This window comes from Rhinatrema bivittatum, chromosome 4, assembly GCF_901001135.1.
Source record: "Rhinatrema bivittatum chromosome 4, aRhiBiv1.1, whole genome shotgun sequence".
NCBI lineage: Eukaryota > Metazoa > Chordata > Amphibia > Gymnophiona > Rhinatrematidae > Rhinatrema > Rhinatrema bivittatum.
The window spans coordinates 408,865,703-408,892,968 of NC_042618.1; the positions used below are offsets into that span (position 1 = coordinate 408,865,703).

Here is a 27,266-nt window from a genome sequence, read left to right on the forward strand (position 1 = left end):
TTAGGACAGTCAGATGACTCCAGCTTCCCTCCCTTGGCTGCCAAATGATTGTACTATGGTCCTCTTGGAAGACTGTGTTACAGGGATTACTAGTAAGTGTTAGACTAGTCCCTAGACTAGTGTTAATACATTTCTTGTCTGAGCTCAGTGCTTCCTGTTGGCTGAGTATTGACATGGTTATCTGTTTTTAATCGTTTTTTGCTAGTCTGTCCACAATTTGCTTTTGAAGAAAATACTGACAGGCTGATGTCACTGCATCAGCCTGTCAGTACTGTGACAGTTTGCTCCATCTCCATCTGCTGGTAGAGGTGCATAACCCACTTGTCTGGATTTATCTGACCGTCCTAAAGAAAAGGAAATTATCAGGTAAGTAGTAATTTCTCAGTCTCTCTCCATTCCTGACCTCTCTGAGAAAGGAACGACAAGAGAGGTGACTACATTTGCAGATGACATGCAATATTTTTGAGTCATTATAACAGCAGCAAATTGTGAAGAACTGCAGAAGGACCTTGTGAGACTAGGAGACTGGCCTTCTAAATGGTGGATAAAATTTAATGTGAACAAGTTCAAAATAATGCATATGGAGAAAATAATCCCAATTTAAAGGTGCATGATGCTGGGTTCTGTGGCAGGAATCACCTCCCAGGAAAAGGACCTTGAAGTCATTTTGGACAATATATTGAAATCTTTGGTGGCGATCGAAAAAGGCAAACAATATTAGGTATTCCTGTTCATACCCCAGATCAGTCTAGACTCCTGAGTTTTTCAGTTCTGCCAGCAGATGGACAGAGAAGAAAAGCTTTACTGACACTGCTACTTAACCCAGTGTGCCACCTGCAGTTCTTGAGTATTTCTCAGTCTCCAGCAGATGGTAGAGTTGCAGTCTGCAGTGATGAAAAAAAAAAAGAATAAAGAGATCAACAGGTGCTTCCTCCTAGGGACTTATTAGGTCCGTGGTGGGAGGCCATCTTCCCTGGTTGAGATGGATGAGCAGGGGTGTGGTGACCCTTGGTGTGTCTCATCCCTGGAGTCTCGGGGTTTCGATTAGCTAGTAGTCCAATTCCCTCTATCCCCTGGAGAACCCTTGGAAGCCAACAGCTGCTCTGCAGCATTCAGGAAAGTACTTTAATTTGTTTTTAGCTATAAAGTTTAAAATAAATTCCTGACTGGTGTCTTGAAGAGGAATTCTTGACTCTGGCGGGCCCTGTGAGTCTGTGAGTAATCAGTGATCACACCAGATACTGGTGAGAGCCGGCGGTAGCTGGGGATCCCAGCATTGATGAGTCCACCACGGCGAGTAGCAAGGAGGCAGCACATGTGAGATGCACGTGGCATGGCTAAGGATAGAGGCAAGGCCTACCGCGTATGCAGGATGTACATGTGCTGCATCTCCAGGGGAGAGGGCAGCTCGGTTGGTGCATGCTCCGTTTTGGTATGTACAATTTCTGCGTGTAGTACTGCACACTCCGATTCGGCGCATAAAAGATCATCGCATTTGGGAACCACTGCAAATCCTTTTTCCCGTGAGCGTGGGAACAGCAGCCATCTTGGGTGCCTTCACAGCAGCACCTTTAGCGCCAGAGTCCCGAGGAAAGGTAGGAAGCCTCTGAGGATGAGGAGGCCTGAATGCAGAGGATTCTCAGGCCTTTCCCTCAGATTTTGTGCTACTTCTCCACAGAGCCTATCTGGCTAGAAAGGCAGCAGGAAAGTGCTCTCGTACCCAGGGTAAGCTGCAAAGTGGCTCACATCCTGCTTAACTATTCAAGGTGACCAGCAAGAAGGCATCAGCTAGCATCTGGAAGGTACTCGGCTTGGCTGGGCAACACAGTGGCCCGATCGAGGTGTCTGAGGACTCTGAAGGTGAGACTGGTCTGACAGATGGATCTCCGGGGATGGTGTTCATGCAGAGGATCTCTGATCCAGATCCCGAGGAGGTTCCAGTGGCTGAAGGGGACAACCCTAAGGTGGTCCATCTGTTTTGCAGGGAAGAGTTGTGGCCCTAGATTCCACATGTACTTAAGAGTTAGGCATAAAACTTCCTCAGGAGGAGTCAGAAGTTGAGGTGAACCCCATCGTGGATGGCTTGAGAGGTCCAGCTAAGGCCTTTCCCATCCACAAGTCAGTAAAGAAGTTGGTTGTCTGGTAGTGGGACACTCCAGAGATCAGTCTGTAAGTTGGAAGGGCAATAGTGAAGTTGTATCCGTTGCTGGAGGAGGCACTCAAGCTTTTGTTGATTCCAAGAGTTGACGTTTCGGTCTCGGTGGTGACCATGAAAACCACCATTCTGGTGGTAGGGTCCGCTGCCCTGAAGGATGTGTGGGTCCAAAAGCTGGAAGTTTACTCAAGAGGATTCTTGAGGTTTCTGCCTTAGTATACGGGCTGCTGTATGCAGCAGTTTTATGCAGGTGGAGGATGCCACGCATTGATTTGGTGGCTTCAGACCAAATGTCAGTGCGGCACGGTTTTTTTTTTTTTTGAAAGTTTTTATTTATGCATTTATATCAACCAAATACAAACAAGGAGCTGACTAGCATTCCCTCCATAATACATAATGAAAAGTACAATCCTGTTACAACTATATGAGAAATCACACCTATGGCACACAAATAGCCCGTGGAGTACATGTTGAATGAAAACTGCGCTCAAATACCCATCATGGATAATTAAAGCTGGCTTGCAAGGAAACCGTATAACAGTATGTTGGACAATAAATGCAAACAAGTTTGTTTTAATTCCCCCCCCCCCCCCCCAGCCCCCCAATTCCCCCCTCCCCCCCCGGGACCCCTATTAAGATATCTGCTGCACCGGATAACATCAGACCCTATTTACCTTTCCACGTACAATATGGGTCCCAAATCTCATGAAACTTACGAACACGGTCATGCTTCACTGCTGTTAGATAGCCCATGTGGTACACCCTATCAAGTCTTGTAAGAACATTCGCTTGGGAGGGGACATCCGTGTGCTTCCATTGAAAGGCTATTTCACACCTAGTGGCAATGAAGATATGCAACACTAGCATTCGTTGCTTATCACGTAGCTGCCCATCCATTAAGCTAAGTAAGCAACCTTTAGGAGAAGTAGGGATATGGACCCCCAGAAGTTCAGCAGCGAACTCTGTCATTAGCACCCATAACTTCTGGATTTTAGGGCAGGTCCACCACATGTGGTAAAACGACCCCTTCTCTCCGCACTCCCTCCAACACTGTTCACTATACTTTATGTTCATTCTGTGCAGCCGGACAGGAGCCATGTACCACCTATAGAGCAATTTGTACCCATTCTCTTTGATGGTAGCAGAAATAGAACTCCTGCCCATAATCATATGACATTGCTCCCAGGCCGCATCTGAAAGCACTTCCCCTAGGTCCGTTTCCCACTGCCGCTGATAGGACACTTTAAGCTTGGGGCCGCTGTTGAGAAGCGCATATAAACGGGATATCGGCCGTTGCAAGGACCTCGCTTGTGCACATATCGATTCAAAAATCGATCTGCCCTTGCCTAAGTCAGTAAGTGCTCCTGCGGCTCGAAGGAAGTGAATAATTTGCAAGTATTGATACCAATCACCCTGTGATAACCCATGAGAAACTTGCAACTCTGTAAAGGGAATCAGGTGGGACCCAGAGACAAATTGTCTTGCTTTCGTAAGGTTCAACTGACTCCACCTTTTAGCGAATACAGTGTCCAGCCCAGGACTAAATCCAGGATGTGACAGAATGGATGTAAGAGAGTAGATCCCCTTGGGGCCTGCTAATCGACTACGCCACTTAGCCCACAATCGAAGCACACCTAAGGTAAACGGGGATAATGTGCCACTAAACATCTGGTTAACATCTTTGCTCCAAATCCTATCTACTAGAGATGGGGCCCTCGCAATATATTGTTCAATTCGGACCCAGGGCTTCGGCGCCTCCGAACTGTGCCAATTAACTACGACCCCTAGTACAGTCGCAGTGTAGTACCAACTCAAATTGGGAATGTTCAATCCCCCCCGTGCTTTATCTCTGTAGAGGATATGACGGGAAACCCTCGGCGGTTTACGCTTCCAGATAAAGCGAAAAAGTTTCCTTTGCCAAATACGCATAGCTCCTTCTGGGACCACCACCGGCAACGTTTGAAACAAGTAACAGAACCTAGGCAAAATATTCATTTTCGTAGCTGCCACTCTCCCAAACCAAGAGATGTCCATTCTGTCCCATTTATCTAAATCTTGTTGGATTTGAAGCATCAGGGTATCATAATTTAAACGATACAGATCATCCAAATTCGTCCCCAATCGCACCCCCAAGTATTTAACACAAGTTTTTGCGAAACGAAAAGGTAGTGCACCCCTCACCTCCTTATACAGCGCTTCCGGCATAGAAATATTTAACAATTCTGATTTATCAGCATTGATTTTAAATCCTGACATGTTCCCAAACTTATACATCTCTTCCAATAACACTTTAAGGGAAGACTCTGGCTTCGTGATAGTGAATAACAGGTCATCAGCAAAAAGTGAAATCTTATAATCCACCTCCCCCACTTGTATGCCTTTGATATCTGGATGCCTTCGTACCTTCTCGGCAAAAGGCTCTAGGGAAAGGGCAAACAGCAAAGGGGACAATGGACAACCCTGACACGTGCCCCTTTTTACTTCAAAGGGATCCGAGTATGCACCATTTATCTTTATACGAGCCTGCGGGGACCCATATAATTTCTTTACCCAGGTAATAAAGAAGTCCCCCAACCCCAGTACTTCTAGTACTTTGAATAGAAATGGCCAATGTACACGGTCAAACGCTTTTTCCGCGTCCACCGTGAGCATAACCGCAGGATCATGCTTGGATTGTGCCCACCACATTAATTCCACCACTCTGCGAACATTATCAGACGCAAGTCTGCTGGGTATAAAACCCGACTGGTCATTCAACACCAAAAGAGGTGCAACACGCCCGAGTCGGAGGGCCAAGGCCCTAGCCAGAATTTTGAGATCAATATTGATCAGGGAGATTGGCCTATAGGATCCACATAAAGTGTGATCCCTACCAGGCTTTGCCAAAATCGTAATGCCTGCTGTGTTAGACTCCTGAGATAAAATACCATCCGATCGCAAGGCATTGTACATGGCTACCAATGGGGGCAGCAACTCAGCGCTAAACACTTTATAAAATTTGCCGGTAAAACCGTCCAATCCAGGGGCTTTTCCAAGTTTCAGATCCTTTATAATAAGTGAAACCTCCCCCTCCCGGAGTTCTGCATTAAGCTGTTCCCTCATCTCTGTTGAGAGGCTAGGCAATGGCAGATCCTGCAGGTAATGCTCAATATCCTGCGGTGTACAAAGGTGCTCGGAGTCATACAATATTTTATAAAAGTGGTTAAAGCTTTGTCCAATTTCTTTCTGGATGTAGACATATTGCCCTTGTGGCCCCTTAATTTTGGTGATCTAAGATTGAGAAACCCTCTCTTTCAATTTCCTAGCCAAATATCGTCCTGCTTTATTCCCCCATTCAAAATGATGCTGTTTCAACCGCTCCAACTGATATGCTATCCCATCGAGTTCCAGAGTGTGTAGGGCCCTCCTCGCTGCCGATAAACGCTGCAACGTGCCTGGCTCTGGAGAGCGCTTATGACTCAGCTCTAGTTTAGCAATGGTCGCCAGAAGTGTCAGGCGTTCTCTATCTTTCTTCTTCTTTACAGAGACCGCCCTAGCAATACACAGACCCCTTATATAAGCTTTAAGACTGTCCCATAGTACTCCGGGAGAGACTTCTCCATTATCAATGATATCTATATATACAGCAATCTCTTTCTTCAAATGCTCAACGAAATCTTTATCATCGAGTAATCTATCGTTTAGTCTCCAGAATTTAGTGCCCGCTTGACATCCCCCAGCGACCAAAGTAAGCCAAATGGGGGCATGATCGGACCAGGTGATGGTGCCCAAGCCAGCATCTCTGACCAATCCCACGAGATCTTTATCAATTAAAAAATAGTCAATCCTAGAATAAGTCTGGTGCGGATGGGAGTAAAATGTATAATCCCTGGTAGTGGGATTCTGCAATCTCCAGATGTCAATAAGCCCTCTATCTTGAATAAGGTGTTTAAGCACTCTTCTTACCGCTTTACCACCAGCTCCTCCCCCCTGAGAATTATCCAGGTAAGGATAGCGGGTGATATTGAAATCTCCACCCATAATAAGATGGCCCTCCGCCCATTCACTAATCACGGAAGAGATTTTAGAAAAAAAGGAGTTCTGGTCAGTGTTGGGTGCATAGAGATTCATAAAAGTGTACAGCCCATCATTAATAGTGCGGCACGGTTTTAATGTCTCCAGCGAGAACATGGAAGAGAATGAATTGGTGCTCTGTTGCTTTTGTAGCCACCGAAGATTCTTTTTTGTCTTTCCCCCATGGTAATTGGTGGGAAAAGTACTAAGATGCATAGAGAGAGACCCAGGTGAAGTGATTCTAATGGCAATTATGTCATGGTCCAAAGGTTTCGGATCTGACAGATCGCTTCTCTCTCGCGGCTTGCCTTTTGAGAGGAAATGCTAGATTGAGACATCTTTTGTATAATCATGATGTTTGTACTATTGTTCAAGCATCAGTCTTTCCTCTTATTGATTACTGTAAAGGTCTCTATTTGGGCCTTCCGTCAAAATCACTACATCCACTGCAACTGCTACTAAACTCTGCTGCGCGATTGATCACCGGAACCAAGCGACATGATCATATCACTCCAGCACTTAATGATCTGCATTGGTTGCCAGCTCAACAGCAAACAGTCTACAAGATTGGGATGACAATCTTTAAATTAATCAATTCTACTTCCTGTCCATGGTCCAATGCTTTACTAAAAATATATGAGCCATCTCGTCAACTGAGATCTCAACAAGGACTGCTTGAAGTGCCTTCAGTTAGACTTGCTCACCTTACAGCAACAAAGGAATCTTCTTTCTTGGTCGCAGTGCCTATATTCTGGAACTCAGAATGTCAGATTGCATAAAAAGGTTTTGACTTCTTTCAAAAGGTTTCTTAATAAAACAGGCATTTAATTAAGAACTTCAGTATTGACCCTCCCATGTAATGTGGTTGCGCGAGATCTTATGTCATTTTTGTTTTCTATTGAATGTTTGTGAATGTTTTACTCCATTTGTGTTACTTGATAAATACATTTTAATAAATGAAAAAAAAGCTTGTGATACAAGGGTTATTCCGAAGACTACATTGCCACCTGCTGCAAGCTGTCCTCATTGGTATGTCAAATTGTTATCCTACATTTAGTCACCCTCTTCCATGTGAACCGATACGACGTGCAAACTAATCTGTATATAAAAGCCTTTAAATAAATAAGGCGCACAGCCTGCTTTTGCTTCAGTTTCCCATATTTTGACCTTTCTGCAAAAAGACCTAGTAAAGGGTTTAGTCTATAATTCCTTTCAGCTGCAGATGGTGGCTCTAGGCTGTCTTTGGGGTAAGCTGCAGGGAATGTCCCTGACCTCCCACCCAGATGTGATTCAGTTTTTGTGGGGTGAAAAATTGCAGCCGCCGATGGAGAAGGTGTGTCCCTTGTGGAATCTTAACTTAGTTCTGAGGATGTTGTGTGAAGCTCCGTTCAAGCTGTTGCAGCGGACGGCTCTTGAGGATTTAATCCTGAATGTTTTGTTTTTTTTGTGACTATTTGTTCAGCCAAAAGAATTTCAGAACTTCAGGAGTTGTCTTATAGAGATCCTTTTTTGCAGTTTATAGAGAATGGAGTGTCATTGAAAACAGTGCCCTCATTTCTGCTGAAAGTGGTTTTGGTTTTTCATCTTAGTCAAATGGTGGCATTCCCGCTTTCCCTAATTTGGCTTTATCAGGGTCACACAAGAGGGAGCTTTTGAGAGTTGGATGTGAGGCAGGCGTTGTTGAGGAATCTCAAGGAGACTAATATTTGCTGGATATTGGATTATCTTTGTGCTATGGAGTGTTTCCAGGAAGAGATGCAAAGCATCTTAAGATTACTATTGTGTTCTGGCTGATAGACATGATTGGCTCGGCATACATTTGTAGAGGTCATCTGGTACCGGAGGGTCTAAGGGCTCACTCAGCTTGGACACAAGTGATCTCATGGACAGAGAGTGTTAACTGATCTCGTCTCAATTCTATCGGGTGGCGACTTGGAAGTCTTTACTCACTTTTCACCAGATATTACCGTTTGGATGTCCGAGATCCAGACCACATATTTTGGAAAGAGTGTTTTGCGAGCGAGGCTATTACATTCCCACCCAAAATAGGGGAACTTAGAAACGTCCCAGGAGTTTGGACTGATCTAGGGTATGAACAGGAAAGGAAAATTGGTTCTTATCTGCCAATTTTTGTTCCTGGAATAGCACAGATCTGTCCAGAACCTTGCCCTTTCAGTAAAGCCAGCTCATCATGGTAATATATAAATAATGCAGAGTGACTTATTTTGGTTAAATAAGGTTCTACTTAGTGTTGTTGCAATGAGTTTTCCATAGTGCCGCCACCTTCCTGCTGCTCCTTGAATGGGGTTGAGGGCCTCTGTTATTGTTATAATTATTCTCATCTTGGCTTGGGTACTGGTCATACTGAGGGTCTGCAGGTGGCACACTGGATTAAGTAGCAGTGTCAGTAAAGCTTTTCTTTATCTGCTGGCAGGGAGGCAAAATCCAGGAGTCTGGACTGATCTGTGGTATTCCAGGAACGAAAATTAGCAGGTAAGAACCAACTTCTTTTATTAAGAAAGGAATGGACAATATAATGCCTCTGTATCGCTCCATGGTAAGGCCACACTTGGAGTACCACGTGCAGTTCTAGTCCGCATCTCAAAAAAGATATATAGTGGCTTGCAAAAGTATTCAACCCCCTAAAAAGTCAGCAGATTTGTGTGGATTACAAATAACACTTACACAGATTGTTCCAGACTGTATGTTTATTGCAAACCAGTATGTTCTTAAAGTAGATTTTCAAAGTCACAATTAATTTTCTCTGCATTTTTTGTAAAATAAAATTAAAAACTGAAAAATGCTGCTTGCATAAATATTCAGTCCCTTCAGACTAGTATTTGGTAGAACAACCTTTTGCTGCAGTAACAACTTTGTCTGTTGGGGTAAGTTTCTATCAGCTTTGCACCCTGTTTGGGAGTGATTTTTGCCCATTCTTCCTGGCAGATTTGCTTCAGGGTGTTCAGGTTGGTTGGATGATGCTTATGGTCTGCAATTATCAAATTGTGCCTCAGATTCTCGATTGGCTTGAGATCTGGACTTTGACTTGGCTATTGTAGAACATTCACCTTTTTTGTTCAACCACTCCTCTGTTGCTTTGGCCTAGTGCTTGGGATCATTGTCCTGCTGAAGGGGTGAACTTTCTCCCAAGTTTTAGGTTTGGGGTTTTTTGTTTTTAACAAGACTGAAGCAGGTTGTCTTGCAGTATCTCTCTGTATGTTGCACCATCCATCTGTCCTTCAATTTTAACAAGATGCTTAATCCTGCTGAGGAAAAGCATCTCCACAACATGATGCTGTCACCCCCATCTACCTTATAAATGGGCTCTGACCGGCCCGCAAATGCGCAGAAGAGCAGCTCTACCGCGCATGCGCGGGCGAGCACGTTGGTCAGAGCCGAGCGTGCCCGAAAAAAAAAAATGGCGCTGGGGCCGCAGGAGCGGCGGCGATGAGAAGCAGGAGCGGGAGGAGCAGTAGCGGCGCCGCGCGTGCGCACGGGAGGGACACCCCCCCCCCCCCCCCCCCCGGAGATCTGCCGGTTGTGGATGATCTTAAAGGGGAGGGGAGAGAGAGGGGAGGGGAAGGTGAGAGGGAGGGAGGGAGGGGGGAAGGAGAGAGAGGGAGGGGGGAGAGAGGGAGGGAGAATGAGGGGGAGGGAGTGGGAAGGAAATGGACCGAGCCCGTTGTTACGGGCTTAACGGCTAGTTCTTTAATATTGGGGTGGTGTTTGCTGAGAAATGGGCAGTGTTAATTTTGAGACATACACAGTGTTTTGAATTTTGGCAAGAAAGCTCCATTTTTGTCTCATTTAACCACAAAACCTTATCCCATGTTTTAGCTGGGTCTCTCTTATGGCTTTTTGCAAACTCCAGACATGTTTTTTCTTCAGTAATGGCTTCTTTCTAACCATCATCCCATACAGGCCAGTTGTATGCAGAGCTCTTGATATGGTTGATTGGCGCACCTCCTCTCCCGTCTCAGCCACTGAATTCTGTAGCTCCTTCAAAGTGATTGTTGGCTTCTCTGTGACTTGCCTCACAAATCTCCTTGCTCTGATTCTGAGTTTTGAGGGACGGCCGTGTCTAGGCGGTGGCTGGGTGGTGTGATGCAGCTTTTCCTGTTCCTCACATTTGATCCAGCAGTGCTCACTGGGATATTCAAGCACTTGGATATTATTTTGTAGCCTTTTCCTATCTTGTGCATGTCTGTAACTTTATCTTTAATTTCCTTAAATACTCTTTGGTCTTCATTTAAACATCTTTGCTTCAGATTCACAGTCTGATCAATGGTACTGGAATTAGGGAGTCTTTTATCCAGAAAAGCTGACCTTTTTTAATGATTCACAGGTTAGAGACCAGTTGTTGGGGAAATATCTTTCATCTGTGTAAACTTGGAGCTTCCACAGCACGGGGGTTGAATACTTATGCACACAGCATTTTTCAGTTTTTAATTTTATTTTACAAAATATGCAGAGAAATAATGAATTATAACTTTGAAAATTTACTTTATTGCAAACCAGTTTGCTCTTAAACATACTGCCTGGAGCAGTCTGTGTAAGTGTCATTTGTAATCCAGACAAATTTGCTGACTTTTTAGGGGGTCGAATACTTTTGCAAGCCACTATAGTTACATTGGAAAAGGTACAGAGAAGGGAATCCAGAATGATAGAGGATGGAACAGTTCCCCTATGAGGAAAGTAGAGAGTTGGGCTGTTCATCTGAAGAGGGCCTATAAGAGGTTTGTAAACTCATGAGTGGAATAGAATGGGTATTTCCTAGCTTGTAGCAGATGGACTCAGGACCAAGGGGTATAGTGTACTCCTGATAGCAGTTGGAGACGGAGTCAGGTTTCAATCTGATGTCAGCACTACATATACCTGTGCAGGAAGCTCTGCTCTTCAGTATTTCTCCGTCTCCTTAGCAGTTTGGGACTCTACACATGCTTGCACAGCGTTAGAAAATCCAAACCAAAGAAAGAAAATTCCAAAATCTTACCTCTACAAAACGAGCCTGCTCTCCTGCGGTGATACCTAAGGGTCCCTCCCCCAGTCGAGAATTCCTGAGGTGATTTCTGAGATACCTCAGAGGTAAGCCTCGGTCCGGTAGCCGGTTCCCGGCATGGACTTAGCCCCCAGGAATGGGAGTGGCTGAAAGGAGTGGGTGCAATACCGAGCGCGGCAGTGAAGGTATTTCCCTCTCCCCCCTCTCCCCCCGCAGCCACAGACCGCCCGGCACTAGATCGGGAAGCAACGAGACAAGGTAAGGTAGAAGAAAATTTTTCTTAAAGTCTCCTGTCTCCGAGGCTCGGATAGCCGCACAGATCGCCCTCCAGCGTCTGTCCCATCGGGTTGAACAGCCCCGTCCGGGCTAGACCCCGATTCGGTACGAGGGTCCTCTCATGTGGAGACCCTCCGGGGGGGGGGGGCGCCATCTTGCCTGCGTGGTCGCCGGCACCATTTCCCCCCCTTGATCGCCGTATTGTCCGCACAACTGAGCCGTGCGCACGAGTTCATCTGTCTACACTAAGGAAAACGAAATTATCAGGTAAGTAATTTCTCCATTGTGCTCTTCTGCTAGCAGATGGGAGACTGAGTCAGATTTCAAAGCTGACGTCACTCTAGATATACCCCTGCAATAACCTCAGCTCTCCACTATCTCTCCATCTCCTAGCAGATGCGGTCACTATCCCACACACTACAATAGTGTTAAGAATTACAGCAAAGAAGAAACGAAATTTACCTTAAAGAAGATCGAGCCCTGCTCTCCTGTGGTGATACATAAGGGTCCCTCCCCCAGTCGAGAGTTCCTGAGGTGATCTCCGATATCCCTCAGAGGTGGGCCTTAGTCCAGTAGCAGGTTCCCGGCATGGACTTAGCCCCCATGTGGCTGAAAGGCAGCGGGTGCAGAACAGAGCGCGGCGGTGAAGGTGTAATTCCCTCTCCCCCCGCAACTGGAGACCGTCCGGCACACGATTGGTAAGTGCCGAGACTAGGTAAGAAAAATCTTTAAATTCAGATCTCCAGTCTCCAGAGCTCGGATCGCCATACTGAATTCTTCTCCAGTGAGGTTAAAAGGGAGCACCGATCGGGTTGAGCAGACTTGGTTGGGCTAGGCCCCGATCCGGTGCAAGGGTCCACACACGTGGAGACCCTCAGGGGGGGCCGCCGCTTCATCTTGCGCGCGGAGGTCATCGGTGCCATTTTCCCTTCATGACCAGCGTAACGCTCTGGGCAGGCTGTGCGGCCGATCCTGCTAACTTGTGCGTGTCCAATACAGACGCGTGCATAGCTGCGCTCACAACTGAGGCACCCGTGCGCACATAACTACACGCACAACCGCGCTTGCGTCTGCACGCGCACAAACACAGAGAAACAAAGGCACTCTCTTTGCACAGCCTGCCACATAAGAGCCGCGGAGCCTGAATTGGAGTCCTGTCTGTGTCAACATTGCAAAGAAGCCCAGGGGGAACATTGCAAAGAAGCCCTTACTGTCGGGAGATGGTTCCGGAGCTACTGACGATAGCTCCCTGGATCTATGCATCTCTGAGATGGTTTCTCCACAGGAGGGCACCTCTGGGGCCCCTACTCCAATTCTCCCTGCAATTAACGTGGACCCAGGGACCTTCTCCTGGTTGGAATTTTTCCAAGGCCTGCAAGCCATTGTTCAGGCACAATCAGCTCCGGCTGCGCCCCAGGCTCCACCCCTGCCGGGAAGCAAAAGATCCTCCTGGCCTGGCTTGGATGCCTCAAGACATGCCTCACCTAACTTCCCTGACAGGGACCCAGACACCTCAGATGATGAGGGTGACTCCCTGGAAGAAGGAGAAATCCCTCCAGGAATGGAACCATACTGAATCATGCTTCACTTCTTCCACAAGGACGAATTACCAGCCCTAGTTTCCCAGACTCTCAAGACGCTGGGTATTCCAGGCACAGACCCTATGGCGGAACCAAAGAAGAACCCCATCTTGGTGTCCCTTCGTAAGTCCTCATGCTACTTTCCAGTGATGGAAGCCATCCAGGAACTGATTGACATGGAGTGGGATGCCCCGGAGGCTAGCTTCAAAAGGGGTCGGGCCTTGGAAGCCCTATATCCTCTAGAACCAGCGAGCAAGGAACGCCTGCGTTTCCCAAAAGTGGACGCTATGGTCTGTGCCGTCTCAAAGTGAACAACAATTCCCGTTGAGGGAGGGGCTGCATTGAAGGATACTCAGGACAGACGATTGGAATCTATCCTTAAGCAGGCCTTCGACACAACAGCAATGACACTGCCGATTGTTTCCTGCTACGCACGTTCCTGCTTGCTCCTCTTGAGAGAGGCAAATAATTCCGGAACGTATACCGGCGAGATGATTTATTTATTTAACATTTTTATATACCGCAATTCATGTAGCAGAGTTACATATCATTTTGGTTTACATTAAAACATTAAACAAGCATGTACAAATGCGATTACATTGAACAAGGAGGATGAACAAGATGATGCAACCTGCAGCAGCCTTCCTGACTGATGCAAGCTCAGACCTGGTGTGCACCTCAGCCAGGGGCGTTGCCTCGGTAGTGGCAGCCAGAAGACAACTATGAATACGAAATTGGTCTGCGGATGCGACATCTAAAGCGAATCTAACAAGAATGCCCTTTAAAGGATCTCTCTTGTTCGGAAGCAAATTGGAGAAGTTAGCCAGCAAATGGGACAAATCCCCAGTGCCTCGGCTACCGGAAGATAGGAGTAAAAGATCCCAGCATCCCTCCCCCAGAAGAACCAAGGGCAGAGGATCACAGCACTTTAGACCCTACAGGAACTCGCAGTACCAGGCACCTCGACCCTCCGGAAGGTCCCAGCCCTTTCGGAACCGACAGACCAAGAGGGGGGCAGGCTCCAGCCATGCACCACAATGAGAATGGGCTTACCCATCCACAGGAAGAGGAGATAGGGGGTTGACTTGCCCTCTTCTACCAAAAATGGGCTGGAGATAGATCCTCTTATGGCATGGGCGGAGATAAACCTACAAGGAATCTCGGCCTCCCACATCGCAGGAAAAGACATCTCAGCAGACTTCCTCAGCAGAGAGACCCTGGACCCAGGAGAATGGACGCTGTCGACCACAGCCTTCCAACTGATAGTAAATCACTGGGGTCTTACCAGCCATGGATCTACTGGCCACTCGTCTCAGTGCCCAAGTTCCCAGGTCCTTCAGCCGCAGAAGAGAGCCACACTCCCAAGGGATCGACACTCTCTTCCAGACTTGGCAAGGTCTACTACTGGGCAAGGTCATCCGCAAGATAGAACATCACAGGGGACTAGTTCTACTAGTGGCCCCGGATTGGCCAAGATGACATGGTACGCATACATGCAAAGACTCCTTGTGGGGAACCCTCTGTGCCTACCTCCACACAGGGACCTTCTCAGACAGGGCACGATTCTCCATGAAGATCCAGCTCGATTCTCTTACGGTCTGGCCCTTGAGGACTCGCCTCAAGAAGCGCAGTAACTCAAAGGCCGTGATTGTCACCCTGCTCTGAGCGCGCAAGTTCTCCACATTCCTGTCTTACATACAGATCTGGAGAGTATTCGAAGCCTGGTGCGAGGACCGCAGGATACTCCCGTGGACAGCCAAGATTCCCATGATTCTGTAGTTCCTACAGGATGGAATGAAGGAAGGGGTTGTCACTCAACTCCTTCAAGGTCCAAGTAGCCGCACTGTCCTGCTTCAGAGTCGAAGTGGACGGTATCCGGCTATCAACCCATCTGGATTTGACCTGCTTCCTGAAAGGTGTTAAACAACTCCGACCACCCCTGAAGTGGCCGGTGCCTCTATGGAATCTCAATCTAGTATTAGACTTCTAACTGGGGATTCCTTCAGACCAGCATGCGGGCTGTCACTACGCCTCTTAACGTTGAAGACTGTATTCCTGGTGGCAATATGTTCAGCTTGTTGCATCTCCGAACCGTTCCTCAAGTTCACCGCCTGGAAACATACAGCTGCGCACTGTCCCCTCCTTCCTACCAAAAGTGGTTTCCAAGTTTCACTTGAACCAAACCATCTCACTACCATCTCCGGATGAACATAAGGACTCAGAAGATTCACTCCTTCTTCGCCATCTAAATGTTGGCAGACTCCTAGTACGGTTATCTGGAAAGATTGGAACCGGTGCGCAAAACGGACCGCTTGTCTCGTGGGCGACCATAGCCCACTGGATCAAGGAAGTAATCAAGGCAGCCTACATAGAGGCAGGGAAGCCCTTACCACTACAGGTTAAGGCTCATTCTGTGAGGGCCCAGGCAGTTTCTTGGGCAGAAACCAAACTACTATCGCCCGCTGAGATCTGTCGGGCGGCAACGTGGTCCTCCACACACACCTTCTCCAGGTTCTACTGCCTGGATGTTCAAGTCCGAGAAGACGCAGCCTTCGCATATATATAGAGTGATGTCAGCTTTGAAATCTGAGTCCGTCTCCCATCTGCTAGCAGAAGAGCACAATACCCACTGGTCCTGAGTCCATATGTCTACACTAAGGTAAATAAAATTATCAGGTAAGTAATTTCTCCAATATAAATCAGTTATTTTATGCTTTGAAAAAATACAAAGACTAGGGGACACTTAATGAAGTTAGAAAATACCACATTCAAAACAAATCAATTATTTTTCACTCAGTGCAGAGCTAAGCTCTAGCATTCATTGCAGGAGGATGTGGTTAAGGCAGTTAGCATAGCTGGGTTTAAAAAAAGTTTTGGACAAGTTCCTGGAGGAGAAGTCCTTAAACTGTTATTAACCAAGTAGACTTGGGGAATAGCCACTGCACAATAGCAACAAGGGATCTGTTTACGGTTTGGGATCTTGCCTGATACTTGTGACCTGAGTTGGCCACTGTTGGAAACACAGTACTGGGTTTGATGGACCCTCTGTCTGACCCAGTATGGAAATTCCTTGTTCTTATGATATAGAAAAGGTACGGAGAAGGGTGACAAAAATAATAAATATGATGGACAAGTTCCCTTATGGAGAAAAGCTAGACAGGTTAGGGCTCTTTAGCTTAGAAAAGAGATGATTGAGAAGGGGATATGATTGAAATTTATAAAATAATGTGTTAGAACAGGTATATTTTAATCTTTCAAACACTGGGACTAGGGAACACTCATAAAACTAGCAACCAGCAAATTTAAACAAAGGAAGTATTTTTTTTCATTCAACACGCAATCAAGCTGTGGATTCTGTTCATGGAGGACATGGTCAAGGCAACCAACATAGTAGGCTTCAAAAGAGTATTGGACAATATCCTGAAGGGAAAAGTCAATAAACAGTTATTAGCCAGGTACACTTAGGAATGCTAGTGCTTATCCTGGAAAGTGATACAAGAAATAGTTCAACTATAGGGGATTGGTTGGATACTTGTGACCTGAACTGGCAACAGTCAGAGACAGAATGCTGGGCTCGATGGACCTTGATCTGATCCAGCATGGCACTTTTTATGTTCTATTTTATATACGGGCTGATACAGTAAATCTCGCGGGAGAGAGCGCCCACTCTCCCAACCCGCGCCCAGGCCACTCTCCTGGGTGCGCGATCAAGTATCTAAATGAAGGCCCACGGTAAAAAGAGGCGCTAGGGACACTAGCGCGTCCCTAGCGCCTCCTTTTTGACAGGAGCAGCGGCTGTCAGTGGGTTTGACAGCAGACACTCAATTTTTCCGGTGTCAGTTCTCAAGCCCACTGACTGCCACTGGTTCGGAAAACGGATGCCGGCATAATTGAGCATCCGTCTTCCACCGGAGCGCACTGTACTGTATCGGCCGGAGCACACTGTACTATTTTGGCCTGATAGAACTTTCTGTTGAGGTGTAGCACTAGTTCCATTACTGAAATTTGCTGTTTGCCAAAGTGCATGTATTTCCATAACACCTTAATTTAGCAGAAACAACTTATTAACCCCAGCCCATGTACAGAACCCATGCTAGGGTTCTAGTCCTTAAGTCTTGTCACTAGTATCATGATACATACATTATTGCTTACTTTTCTGGCACTTCAGTGCAACTGATTTGTTGCCCTTTCTTTTTTTTTTTTTAATTTTAGTCACGTGAAGAAAGGAAGGTGGAGGCCATCATGCATATGTTTGAAAACTTAGAGAAGAGAAAGAAGAGGAAAGACCAGCCATTGGAGCGTGGCATTGCTGTCCTGGAGGCTGTTTCCAGTTCTGAGCCTGCCATGCTAGAGGAAGAGGTGAAGCCAGAGACCCCAGAAACAGAAGATACTAGTTCTGTTGTAACGACCTCTGCTTCAGCCGCTCTCAGCAGTGTAGGCGTGAACACACGGAGATCCTCCCAGACAGTGGTAAGAGTGACAGATATCTAGTGGACTTTCTATTTTGGAGAAGACCATTTGTGCAAAGGTACAAAGGGGTCCAGGCAGTGTCTCTGATAATATTTCAGACTATCTGATGGAACCTCATGCAGAAATAGGTTAGAAAAATTGCCATTATATCCTGTGAATGTACTGGGTAATTCTGTATATCAACCAAGCAAGAATAAGAGGGCTCAGGATTGATTCAAGTAGGCAGATTGTATGGGCCAGTTACTTTTTATCTGTTGCCATCTACTATGATTCACACAGCTTTTCTAAAAGTTCTGATTTTCATACAGTGCATCCATAGAGAATGGTGCATTATATTCTTTACCACTGAGTTATACAGGAAGATTTCCTTGCCTCTTAATCCAAAAGATCTGAAGTATGATGCAATATAGTTCAAGGACTTACTGTATATACTCCTGTATAAATCAAGAAATTTATGCAAGAAAAAGGGCCCAAAAAAGCAGACTCCTTCAAGGTCCAAGTAGCCGCACTGTCCTGCTTCAGAGTCGAAGTGGACGGTATCCTCCCCCCCCCCCCAAAAAAAAAAAACCCCCAAAAAACTCACCAAATGTCCCTGGTGGTCCAGCAGGGGGCCCAGGAGTGATCTCCCGATCCCGGGCTGCCAGTAATCAAAATGGCGCCAGTGGCCCTTTGCCCGTACCATGTTGACAGGGGGCTACTGGTGCCATTGGCCGGACTCTGTCGCATGGTAAGGGCGAAGGGCTGCCGGTGCCATTTTGATTGCTGGCGGCCCAGGAGTGGGAGATCGCTCCCGGGCCTTCTGCTGGACCACCAGGGACTTTCAGTGAGGCTTGGGGGGATCGGGAGGGTGGGGGGCTTTGATGGGTTCTATCTTAGGAGTTACCACCCAGGAAAGAGATCTAGGCATCATAGTGGACAATACATTGAAATCGTTGGCCCAGTGTGCTGTGGCAATCAAAAAAGCAAACAGAATGTTAGTAGTTATTAGGAAGGGAATGGAAAATAAAACAGAAGATGTCATAATGCCTCTGTATCGCTCCATGGTGAGACCGCACCTTGAATACCGTGTGCAGTTCTGGTCACTGCATCTCAAAAAGGATATAGCTGCACTAGAGAGTGCAGAGAAGGGCAACCAAAATTATATGAGGCATGGTATGGCTGCCCTATGAGGAAAGGCTAAAGAAGTTAGGGCTGTTCAGTTTGGAGAACAGACGACTGAGGGGGATATGATAGAAGTCTACAAAATCATGAAAGAAGTTGAACAAGTTAATGTAAGTCAGTTGTTTAATCTCTCCTATAAAAGAAGGACACGGGGGCATTCCATAAAGTTAGGAAGTAGCTCATTTAAAACAAATTGAAGAAAATTATTTTTCACTCATCGCATAGTTAAACTCTGGAATTCATTGCCAGAGGATGTGGTTTCAGCAGTTAGTGTTACTGGGTTTAAAAAAGGTTTGGATAAATTCCTAGATGTTATATCCATAAACTGCTATTGTAATTAATAAGCAATAGTAGCTTGTGATCTGTCTAATGTTTAGGTTCTTGCGACTTGGATTGGAAATAGGATACTGGGCTTGATGGACCCTTGGACTGACCCAGTATGGCAATTTCTTATGTTCTTAACAGGGAAAGCAGCCATGGGAGGAGGGAGGGAAGGTTTGAAATGGGGAAAGTAACCATGGAGGATGGAGGCAAGGATTCATACAGCATGGACATTTTCTTATGAGACACTTTTTATTCTGCTTTTAAAAATAAAAGCTATTTTTTAACCATTTCATAAGCTCCCTAGGTTTTACTCTCAACTTATCTACAGCTGACAAATCTTGATTTAGAGACCCAAAAAATACCCTTGACTTATACACTAATATATATGGTACCTTGAAATGTTTTTGTTGCTTGTTTCAATTGCTCTGGGGTTCTGTGACTCAGTTCTGGGCATCTGCTGAGCCACTGTGATGTTTGGATCCCTCTTGCTTGAGCTCTCTGCAAATGATTTGATGGAGTAGCAATATGAATGTGGGATTATAGAGGATGGGGAGAAGATTTGAAGACATTCATAAGTCTGCTTTTATCATAGGAAACAGCCACTGAAAAGCATGTCTCAAAGCCGGGTCCCACAAAGCCCACCAGGCCTCGACCCAAGAGCCGCATATCCCGGTACCGTAGCAGTTCAGCACAAAGGATGAGGCGACAGAGGCAGGCCAATTCCCAGCCAGTGGAGTTGGTGCAGACAGTTTCAGATGAGGGAGCTGTGAGTGCCTCTGTAACAATGGTAGAATCTGGCAGCACAGAGGGTGTAGGCACATGCGGGCCTCTGCTCGGGACTGATTCAGCTACTGTGGTAATGGCAGGGTCCCAGGCTATACGGACTGCTCAGAAATATCCTAAAACAAAAAAGGTGAGTGGAGCTTCAGGCCATTAGATTTTTGTGATTTTTAAAGCACAAATAAGTTTCTGTAGTACTGATTGATTTAGTATCTGCTGCATTACTAATGTGAACAGTGGGGTGGAGAAAGGGGGAAGTAGTCAGAGAATACTGTCTCTCTAGCATAGGGGCCTTTATAGTTAGAGCAGCGAGCTGAAAACCAGGGAAGCCAGAGTTCAAATCCCACTGGCACTTCTTGTGACCTTGGGCAAGTCACTTCACCTTCCATTGCTTCAGGTACAAACTTAAATTGCAATTCCTTTGGAGATGGGGAAGTACCTATGGTACCTTTATATAACTCACCTTGAGCTACCAATGAAAAAGGCATGAGCTAAATAAATACATAAATAAAATATTTATCAAGTAGCATTGATGTGCCCCGATAGTCAAAAAAGCTCCATTGGGATTCATTTTTATTTTCAATTGTATTAACCACCTCTCCCAAAAGGCTACAGAGTGGTAAGCATAATAGAAACATATACAAAAATGAGAAATGGAGCAATCAAAATTAATCAGAACATGGCCCAAGAAGGAGGACAATCAAATGTTTTAGTAAATAGCCAGGTCTTTACACATTTGCTGCAAGGTAGAAAAATCAACAGTAGACTCGAGAATATAAGGTAATGTGTTCCAAGGGGGAGGGGCTTATGCATGCGAGAACTTTCTGCTTGATTGTTACCAATTTAGTGCCCTCAGGGACCCTGAGAAGAAGTTGCGACAAGCACAGGTTCTGTGTTGCTTGATAATGGAGCCTATATACTAATGCATTAGCACAGTTTGATAAATGGGCCCTTTAGGTGAGAAATGTGCCTCTATTGCTTGGCATCTTCATACAGAGCTGGCAGATGCAGCCATACCTTGCCCCTTATCAGAACAGGCTGAGCTCAAATTTTTCTAAGTTACTGAGCTCCCTTAAGTTTAAAAAAAAAAACCCAAAAAAACTTTTACCTACAGAGACAGGGGGTTTTAGGCCTTCCTTTGGTCTCTGTACTTGGCGTGCCATCCCGATGTCTTTCCCGCTCCTGTTGGGGTTAAGGGAACTGGGCAGCCTGGTGGATTGAGCAGGCTAGGCCCTACGGTAGGCTTTTCTCAGCACGCCGCATGGTAGGCTGCAGTGGCGTTTTCGCGCACGCTTGTGCTGCTTTCTGCCCTCTACAGGATGTCCATGTGCGCAGTGCGTTGGCTCTGTGCACCTATTGTGTGCGCCACGCTAGGTGCGACTTTTGCATGCATAACATTTTTACACATGGTGATAACACTCCAGCGGGGCGCACTAGTAGTACATGTGCCTTGCCTCGCTTACTGCTGTGGCGCCTCTAATTTGTGTGCATACCTTTTGAGTGTGGCGCCGGTAAACAAGAAGCCTAAGTGGCTTTCTCTTTGTGTTGCCTGTCATATTAGGGCTTCTCAGCCTGACCTGTCTTCCAACATATCAGTGCTGTTTAGATGCTCAGGGAGAGGTGTCTTCCTCAAATTTTGCTACACTTGGATCCTCTCATTCTGATGATGGTCTGGTTATGGTTTTGGCTGGAAGTGCGCCAGATCTTGGTACTCCCTTGACTGGCTCCGCAGAAGATGGCAGTTTAATTGGGCCTGCTCCAGCTTTTGGGCTGCTTTTTCTTGGGTGGTGTTTTTTCAAATGCTTCTTATCCACCGGTAACTGGGGAACTGGTTCAAGTGCAGTCCTCCACTTTGCCCACTCTAGTCAGGTCCCTCTAGGGGCCAACACTCTAGTTAGGTGTTGGCCCCTTCCTCTTCCAATCCTACTGTTAAGTGCCATGGCATGCCTCGGTTCGCCACGGGTATCCCCGGTGGGGACCCGGATGGCACAGATGATGAGGCAGATCCTGTTTCCTTGGAAGATGGTGAAATTCCTCCTGGTTTGGAGCCATATCGAAGCATGTTATAGTTCTTTCATAGATATGGCCCTGATTTCTCAGACATTGAAGCTGCTGGGAGTGCCTCAGGTGGATTCTATGTCAGAGCCAAAGAAGAATCCCATTTTGGTCTCATTGCGTAAAGCCTCTTGCTATTTTCCTGTTTTGGCTGCCATTCAAGAATTGATTGATCTTGCCTGGAGGCAAATTTCAAGAGGGTTTGGGCACCTGGATCCAGCTGTGAGAGCATTTTGCATTTTCCCAAAGCGGATGCGCTTGTCTGTGCAGTATGTAAATGGACGACTATCCCCGTGGAGGGAGGAGTGGTCTTGAAGGATGTGCATAATATGCGGATTGAATCTATCCTTAAGCAGGCCTTTGTTGCAGTGGCGATGGCCTTGCAGATTGCTTTCTGTTGCACTCTTGTGGTGCATTCTTGTCTGCTTCTCTCTCAGGAGGTGGATGATTTGGGGGTGAGTTCCAGAACAGTTGTGGAACCCACTGCCACCTTTTTGGCAGACGCGGGCTGTAATTTGGTCCATACCTTGGCCAGAGGAGTGGCTTCGGTAGTGGCAGCTAGACGTCAGCTATGTTTGCGGAATTGGTTAGCTGACACAGCCTCCAAGGCTAATCTTACAGAAATGCCCTTTAAAGGCTCACTCTTGTTTGGGAGTGAATTGGAAAAGCTGGCCAGTAAGTGGGGCATATCTCCAGTTCCCCAGTTGCCAGAGGACAAGACGTATTTGCAGTGCCCCTTTTCTATGAGTCGTCGTCTCAGAGGTTCCAAGCGTTTTCATCCTTACAGAAATCCAACCTTTCAGAGGACTTGGCCTTTTGGTAGGTCTCAGTCCTTTTGTCCCCGACAGTCCAAGAGAAGAGCAGGTTCGGGTGGCGGCCTGTCCCAAGCTTCCCAATAAAGGTTTGTCACCCACCTACGAGAGGAAGAGATAAGGGAAAGCTTATCTCTTCAATCAGAGGTAGTTTCAAGATCACATTGGATCAATGGGTCCTGGAAGTGATATGGGCAGGATATGTGCTGGATATATGCTGGAGTTTTGCAGCATCCCTTGGGAAGTGTTCATAGTGTCTCCTTGCCACTCCCTGGAGAAAGAAGCAGGCAATAGAGTCTACGCTTCTGAGGCTTATCTGGCTGAGGGCTGTGGTTCCTGTGACTACATCTCAGGGTAATGCAGGGCACTATTCCATTTATTTTGCTGTACCCAAGAAGGAAGGTTCCTTTCATCCCATCCAGGACCTCGGCAGTATTAACTGTCATCTGCGGATAACTCATTTTTGCATGGAAACCTTACCATCTGTGATGATGGCTATACAATTGGAGTTTTTGACCTCCCTGGATCTGTCCGAGGTTTACCTTCATATTCCCATCCATTTGGAGCACCTAGTTTCCTAAGCTTTCCAGAGCTGGGTCGCTATTATCAGTTTCATGTGCTGCCTTTTAATCTGGTTACCACCCCCAGAACATTTTCCAGGGTTACGATGGTCGTGGCAGCGGCTTTGAGAAAAGATTGGCTTCTCTATACTTGGATGACTGGCTGAATCCAGCCAAGTCTTTGGCAGAGTGCAGTTTGGTGACCAGCAAGATAATTTTCTTGCTGCAGGAATTTGGTTAGGTGGTGAACCTGGCCAAGAGCAGTCTCTGGCCTTCTCAGTCATTGGAGTATCTGGGAGTTCACTTCGACACAAGGCTGGGCAAGGTTTTTGTTTTTTTTAACAGATGCTTGAATCCAAAAGTTGATGTTTCAGGTGCGTCAGTTGGTGAACACTATCTGCCCAACGGTGTAGAGCTATCTGCAGGTGCTCGGTTTGGCGGAAACCCTGGACGTAGTGCCATGGGCGAGGGTGCATATGTATCCTCTTCGGCATTCATTGCTGTCTCATTGGAACCCGCAGTCTCAGGACTATTCAGTTCGACTCCACTTGCAGATGGAAATCTGCTCTCAGCTCCAATAGTGGTTGTAGGAGGCTCATCTGAGACAGGGCATTTCCTTGTCCTCCCCAAACTGGTTGGTGCTCACAACAGATGTGAGTCTTCAAGGTTGGGGAGCTCACTGTCAGGAACTGACTGCCCAGGAGTATTGGACGGTCGAAGAGGCTCTCTGGAACATCAATTACCTGGAAGCCCGAGCGGTCAGGTTGGTGTGCTTCCTTCAGCCAAAGACTGCTGGGTTGAGCGGTCCGCATGATGTCTGATAACACGACAACAGTGGCCTACCTCAATTGCCAGGGAGGAACCAAGAGCCAGCAAGTGTCGCAGGAAATAGACCAACTTATGGAATGGGCGGCAGGACATTTTCAGATGATCTGTCTTTCACATCACATGAAGACAACATACAAGCAGACTTTCTCAGCAGGGAGAGTCTGGAACCCGGAGAATGGATGTTGTCTGACAAGGCATTTCAGCTGATAGTGGATTGCTGGGCCTTCCATCCTTAGACCTGCTGGCAACTTCTCACAATGCGTAGGCTCCTCGTTTCTTCAGTCGCAGGAAAGATCCATGGTCCTTGGGCTTCGATGCTTTCATACAGGTCTGGCCGGAAGGTGAGTTGCTTTATGCCCTTCCTCAGTTTCCCTTGCTGGGCCGGGTCATTCGCGGAATCTAAATCCACAGGGAGCTAGTACTCATGGTGGCTCCAGATTGGCCCAGGGATCCATGGTATGCGGATTTGCGGAGACTCTTGGTGAAGGACCCACTTCGTCTTCCGCCACACGTGGAGCTGTTGCAGCAGGGGCCGGTTCTTCACGAGTATCTGGCTTGCTTCTGTCTTATGGTTTGGCCTTTGAAAGGCTTCACCTGTTGAAGAGTGGATATTCGTTTGCAGTGATTGCTACCTTACTCCACGCTCAGAAGTTCTCCACTTCTTTAGCATATGTGCGGGCTTGGAGAGTGTTTGAGGCCTGGTGTGAGGAGCATGGTGTTCTTCCGCATTTGGTTAAGATCCTGCTTATTCTGGATTTTTTTTGCTGATGGGTTGAATTAAGGGTTTGGCCCTTAATTCCTTGAAAGTTCAGATTGCAGCTCTTACATGTTTCAGAGGCATGGTAAGTGGTGTCATCCCATTCTGATGTGGCCCACTTCTTGCAGGATGTGAAGCACCTTCGGCCTTCCTTGCGGTTGCCGGTTTCTTTGTGGAGTCTTAACCTGGTGCTGGATTTTTTAGTGGGCCCTACGTTTCGACCGCTGCGTAGCCTTTCCTTGCGGTTATTGACCCTGAAGACAGTGTTCCTGGTGGCTAAATGTGTTCTGCGCATCGCATTTCCGAGTTGCAGGCCTTGTCTTGCCAGGAGCTTTTCCTTTGGGTGACTCCAAGGGCATTGCAGTTGCATACTGTTTCATCCTTCTTGCCTAAAATGGTCTCTAGTTTCATTTGAATTAGTCCATATCTTTGCTGTTCCTGGAAAAGGTAAGGGACACGGAGGAGTATGGTCTCCTGCGTTCCTTGGATGTCAAGAGACTTGTCGTGTGGTATCTGGAGGTTTCTGAACCTTTCCGAAAGTCAGATCGTCTGTTTGTCCTTTATGGTGGAAGGAAGCAGGGCAAACCAGCTTCGCTGGCTACGATAGCTCACTGGATTAAGGAGGTGGTCACAGCCACATATGTGGATGCTAAAAAGCCGTTGCCTACTCAGGTTAGGGCTCATTCCGTTAGAGCTCAGGCAGTGTTGTAGATGGAGGTTAGATGGTTGTCTCCCATTGACATCTGCCGAGCTGCGATGTGGTCCTCCTTACACACCTTTTCCAGGTTTTATCATCTGAATGTGCTGGCCAGGAGGGCACAGCCTTTGCACGTGCAGTGTTGACTGGACCACATGCAGCCTCTCGCCCTATTGGGGGTAGCTTTGGTACATCCCACTGGTCCTGAGTCCATCTGTCTACACGATAGTAAATGGAGAAATTACTAACCTGATAATTTAGTTTTCCTTAGTATAGACAAATGGACTCAGCTTCCCGCCCTTGGCTGCTAACTGTTTGTATCAATAGTCGTCCTGTGGAAATATGTATCCGAAGGGATTACTGGTAAGTGTTCAAACAGTCCCTAGATTGGGGGACTTATGTGCTTGAGTTCAGTGTTTATTGTTGGTTGAGCACCATTATGGTTGACTGTCTTTAATCAAGTTTTTTACTAGTCTGTCCATAGTTGCTTTAGAAGAGAATACTGGCAGGCTGGGGTCGCTGCAGAGTTATAAATACTGTGATGTCAGCGTGCTTTGTCTCCATCTGCTGGCAGGGGAGCATAAACCCACTGGTCGTGAGTCCATCTGTCTACACTAAGGAAAACAAAATTATCTGGTAAGTAATTTCTCCAATCTTCTAGATAGACATCTTGTCTTCTATTAAATTTATCTTGAATGCTGAACATGAAGCAGTCACCTAGCGAACACCCAGCCATCGAAGAAAAGAAAAGGACCCTTCAAACTGTGCAAAAATTGCTGGCACAAAATGACAATAGCAGATTAACACCCTCACAGTGCCTCCCATTAACAGGAAGACGGATGGGGTCTACCTCATCCAGAAGGCTACTGGATTCGATAAGCATCGGCTCCCCCCACCAATTGGTGGTCGTCGAATCCGCCCTCAAGAGGGCCAAGTGCTCTCTGACCCATTCCTTGGTGCCCCCGGGGAAGGACACAGGGCGTTAGATGCTCTTGGGAGGAAACTGTTGCAAGCGGCCATGCTCATTGTCTGCATCGCCTCCTACCAGCTCTGCATGACCTAGTACTTGGAGACCTCTGGAAGCAGGTGCAGGAGATATCCATGCAGCTGCCTCAGCAACAGCAATACTCCTTCCTATCACTGGTGCAGAAGGGCCTGGAGTGCAGAAAGCACAATATCTAGGAGACCTACAATGTTTTCGAAACTGCAGCAAAGGCCTCTGCAGTGGGAATCTGTGCCCGCAAAATGGCATGATTGCGGGCCTTGCATCTCCGTCCAGAGGTTCAGGAATGGCTTGCTGATGTACCGTGTACTGGGAAGAATCTATTTGGAGATAGGGTGAGGGATGCAGTGACCCAGTTGCGGGACCACCATGAGTCCCTCCATTAGCTCCCTGGAGGCATTCCGCAGTCATCCTCCTCATCCAGGTGGCAGGGGCAGAGAAATTCTTTCTATTGCCAGAGGAGGTACTACTCTCTGCCCCCTCGCTCCCATCAGTAACATGCGAGCTTCTGAGGCCGCCCCAAGCAGCAGAGAGCTCCCAAGCCCCAGCTGGCACCTTGGTCAACTCGCAGGATGGAGTTTTGATAGGATCAGAGGGAGCATAAACCATTTGCCTATACCCAAGACGATGGATCCCCCGGTTGGGGGCAGGCTGCGGTTCTTTGCAAACTGGTGGCACAGTATAACCTCTGTTCTGTCCATTGTCCATCAGGGGTGCCAGTTAAACCTATTGAGTGTCCTGCCAAATTGCATTATA

General features: G+C 46.9%; 1 protein-coding gene across 1 annotated transcript in view; it reads left to right on the forward strand.

Moving 5' to 3' along the window:
• The window catches only part of SETD5 (SET domain containing 5), a 238,685-nt gene that overhangs the window by 149,146 nt on the left and 62,273 nt on the right, over window positions 1-27,266 (forward strand). The window contains 2 exon segments of the mRNA XM_029601121.1: window positions 17,276-17,533; window positions 19,611-19,931. Coding sequence (XP_029456981.1) covers window positions 17,276-17,533; window positions 19,611-19,931 — 579 coding nt within the window.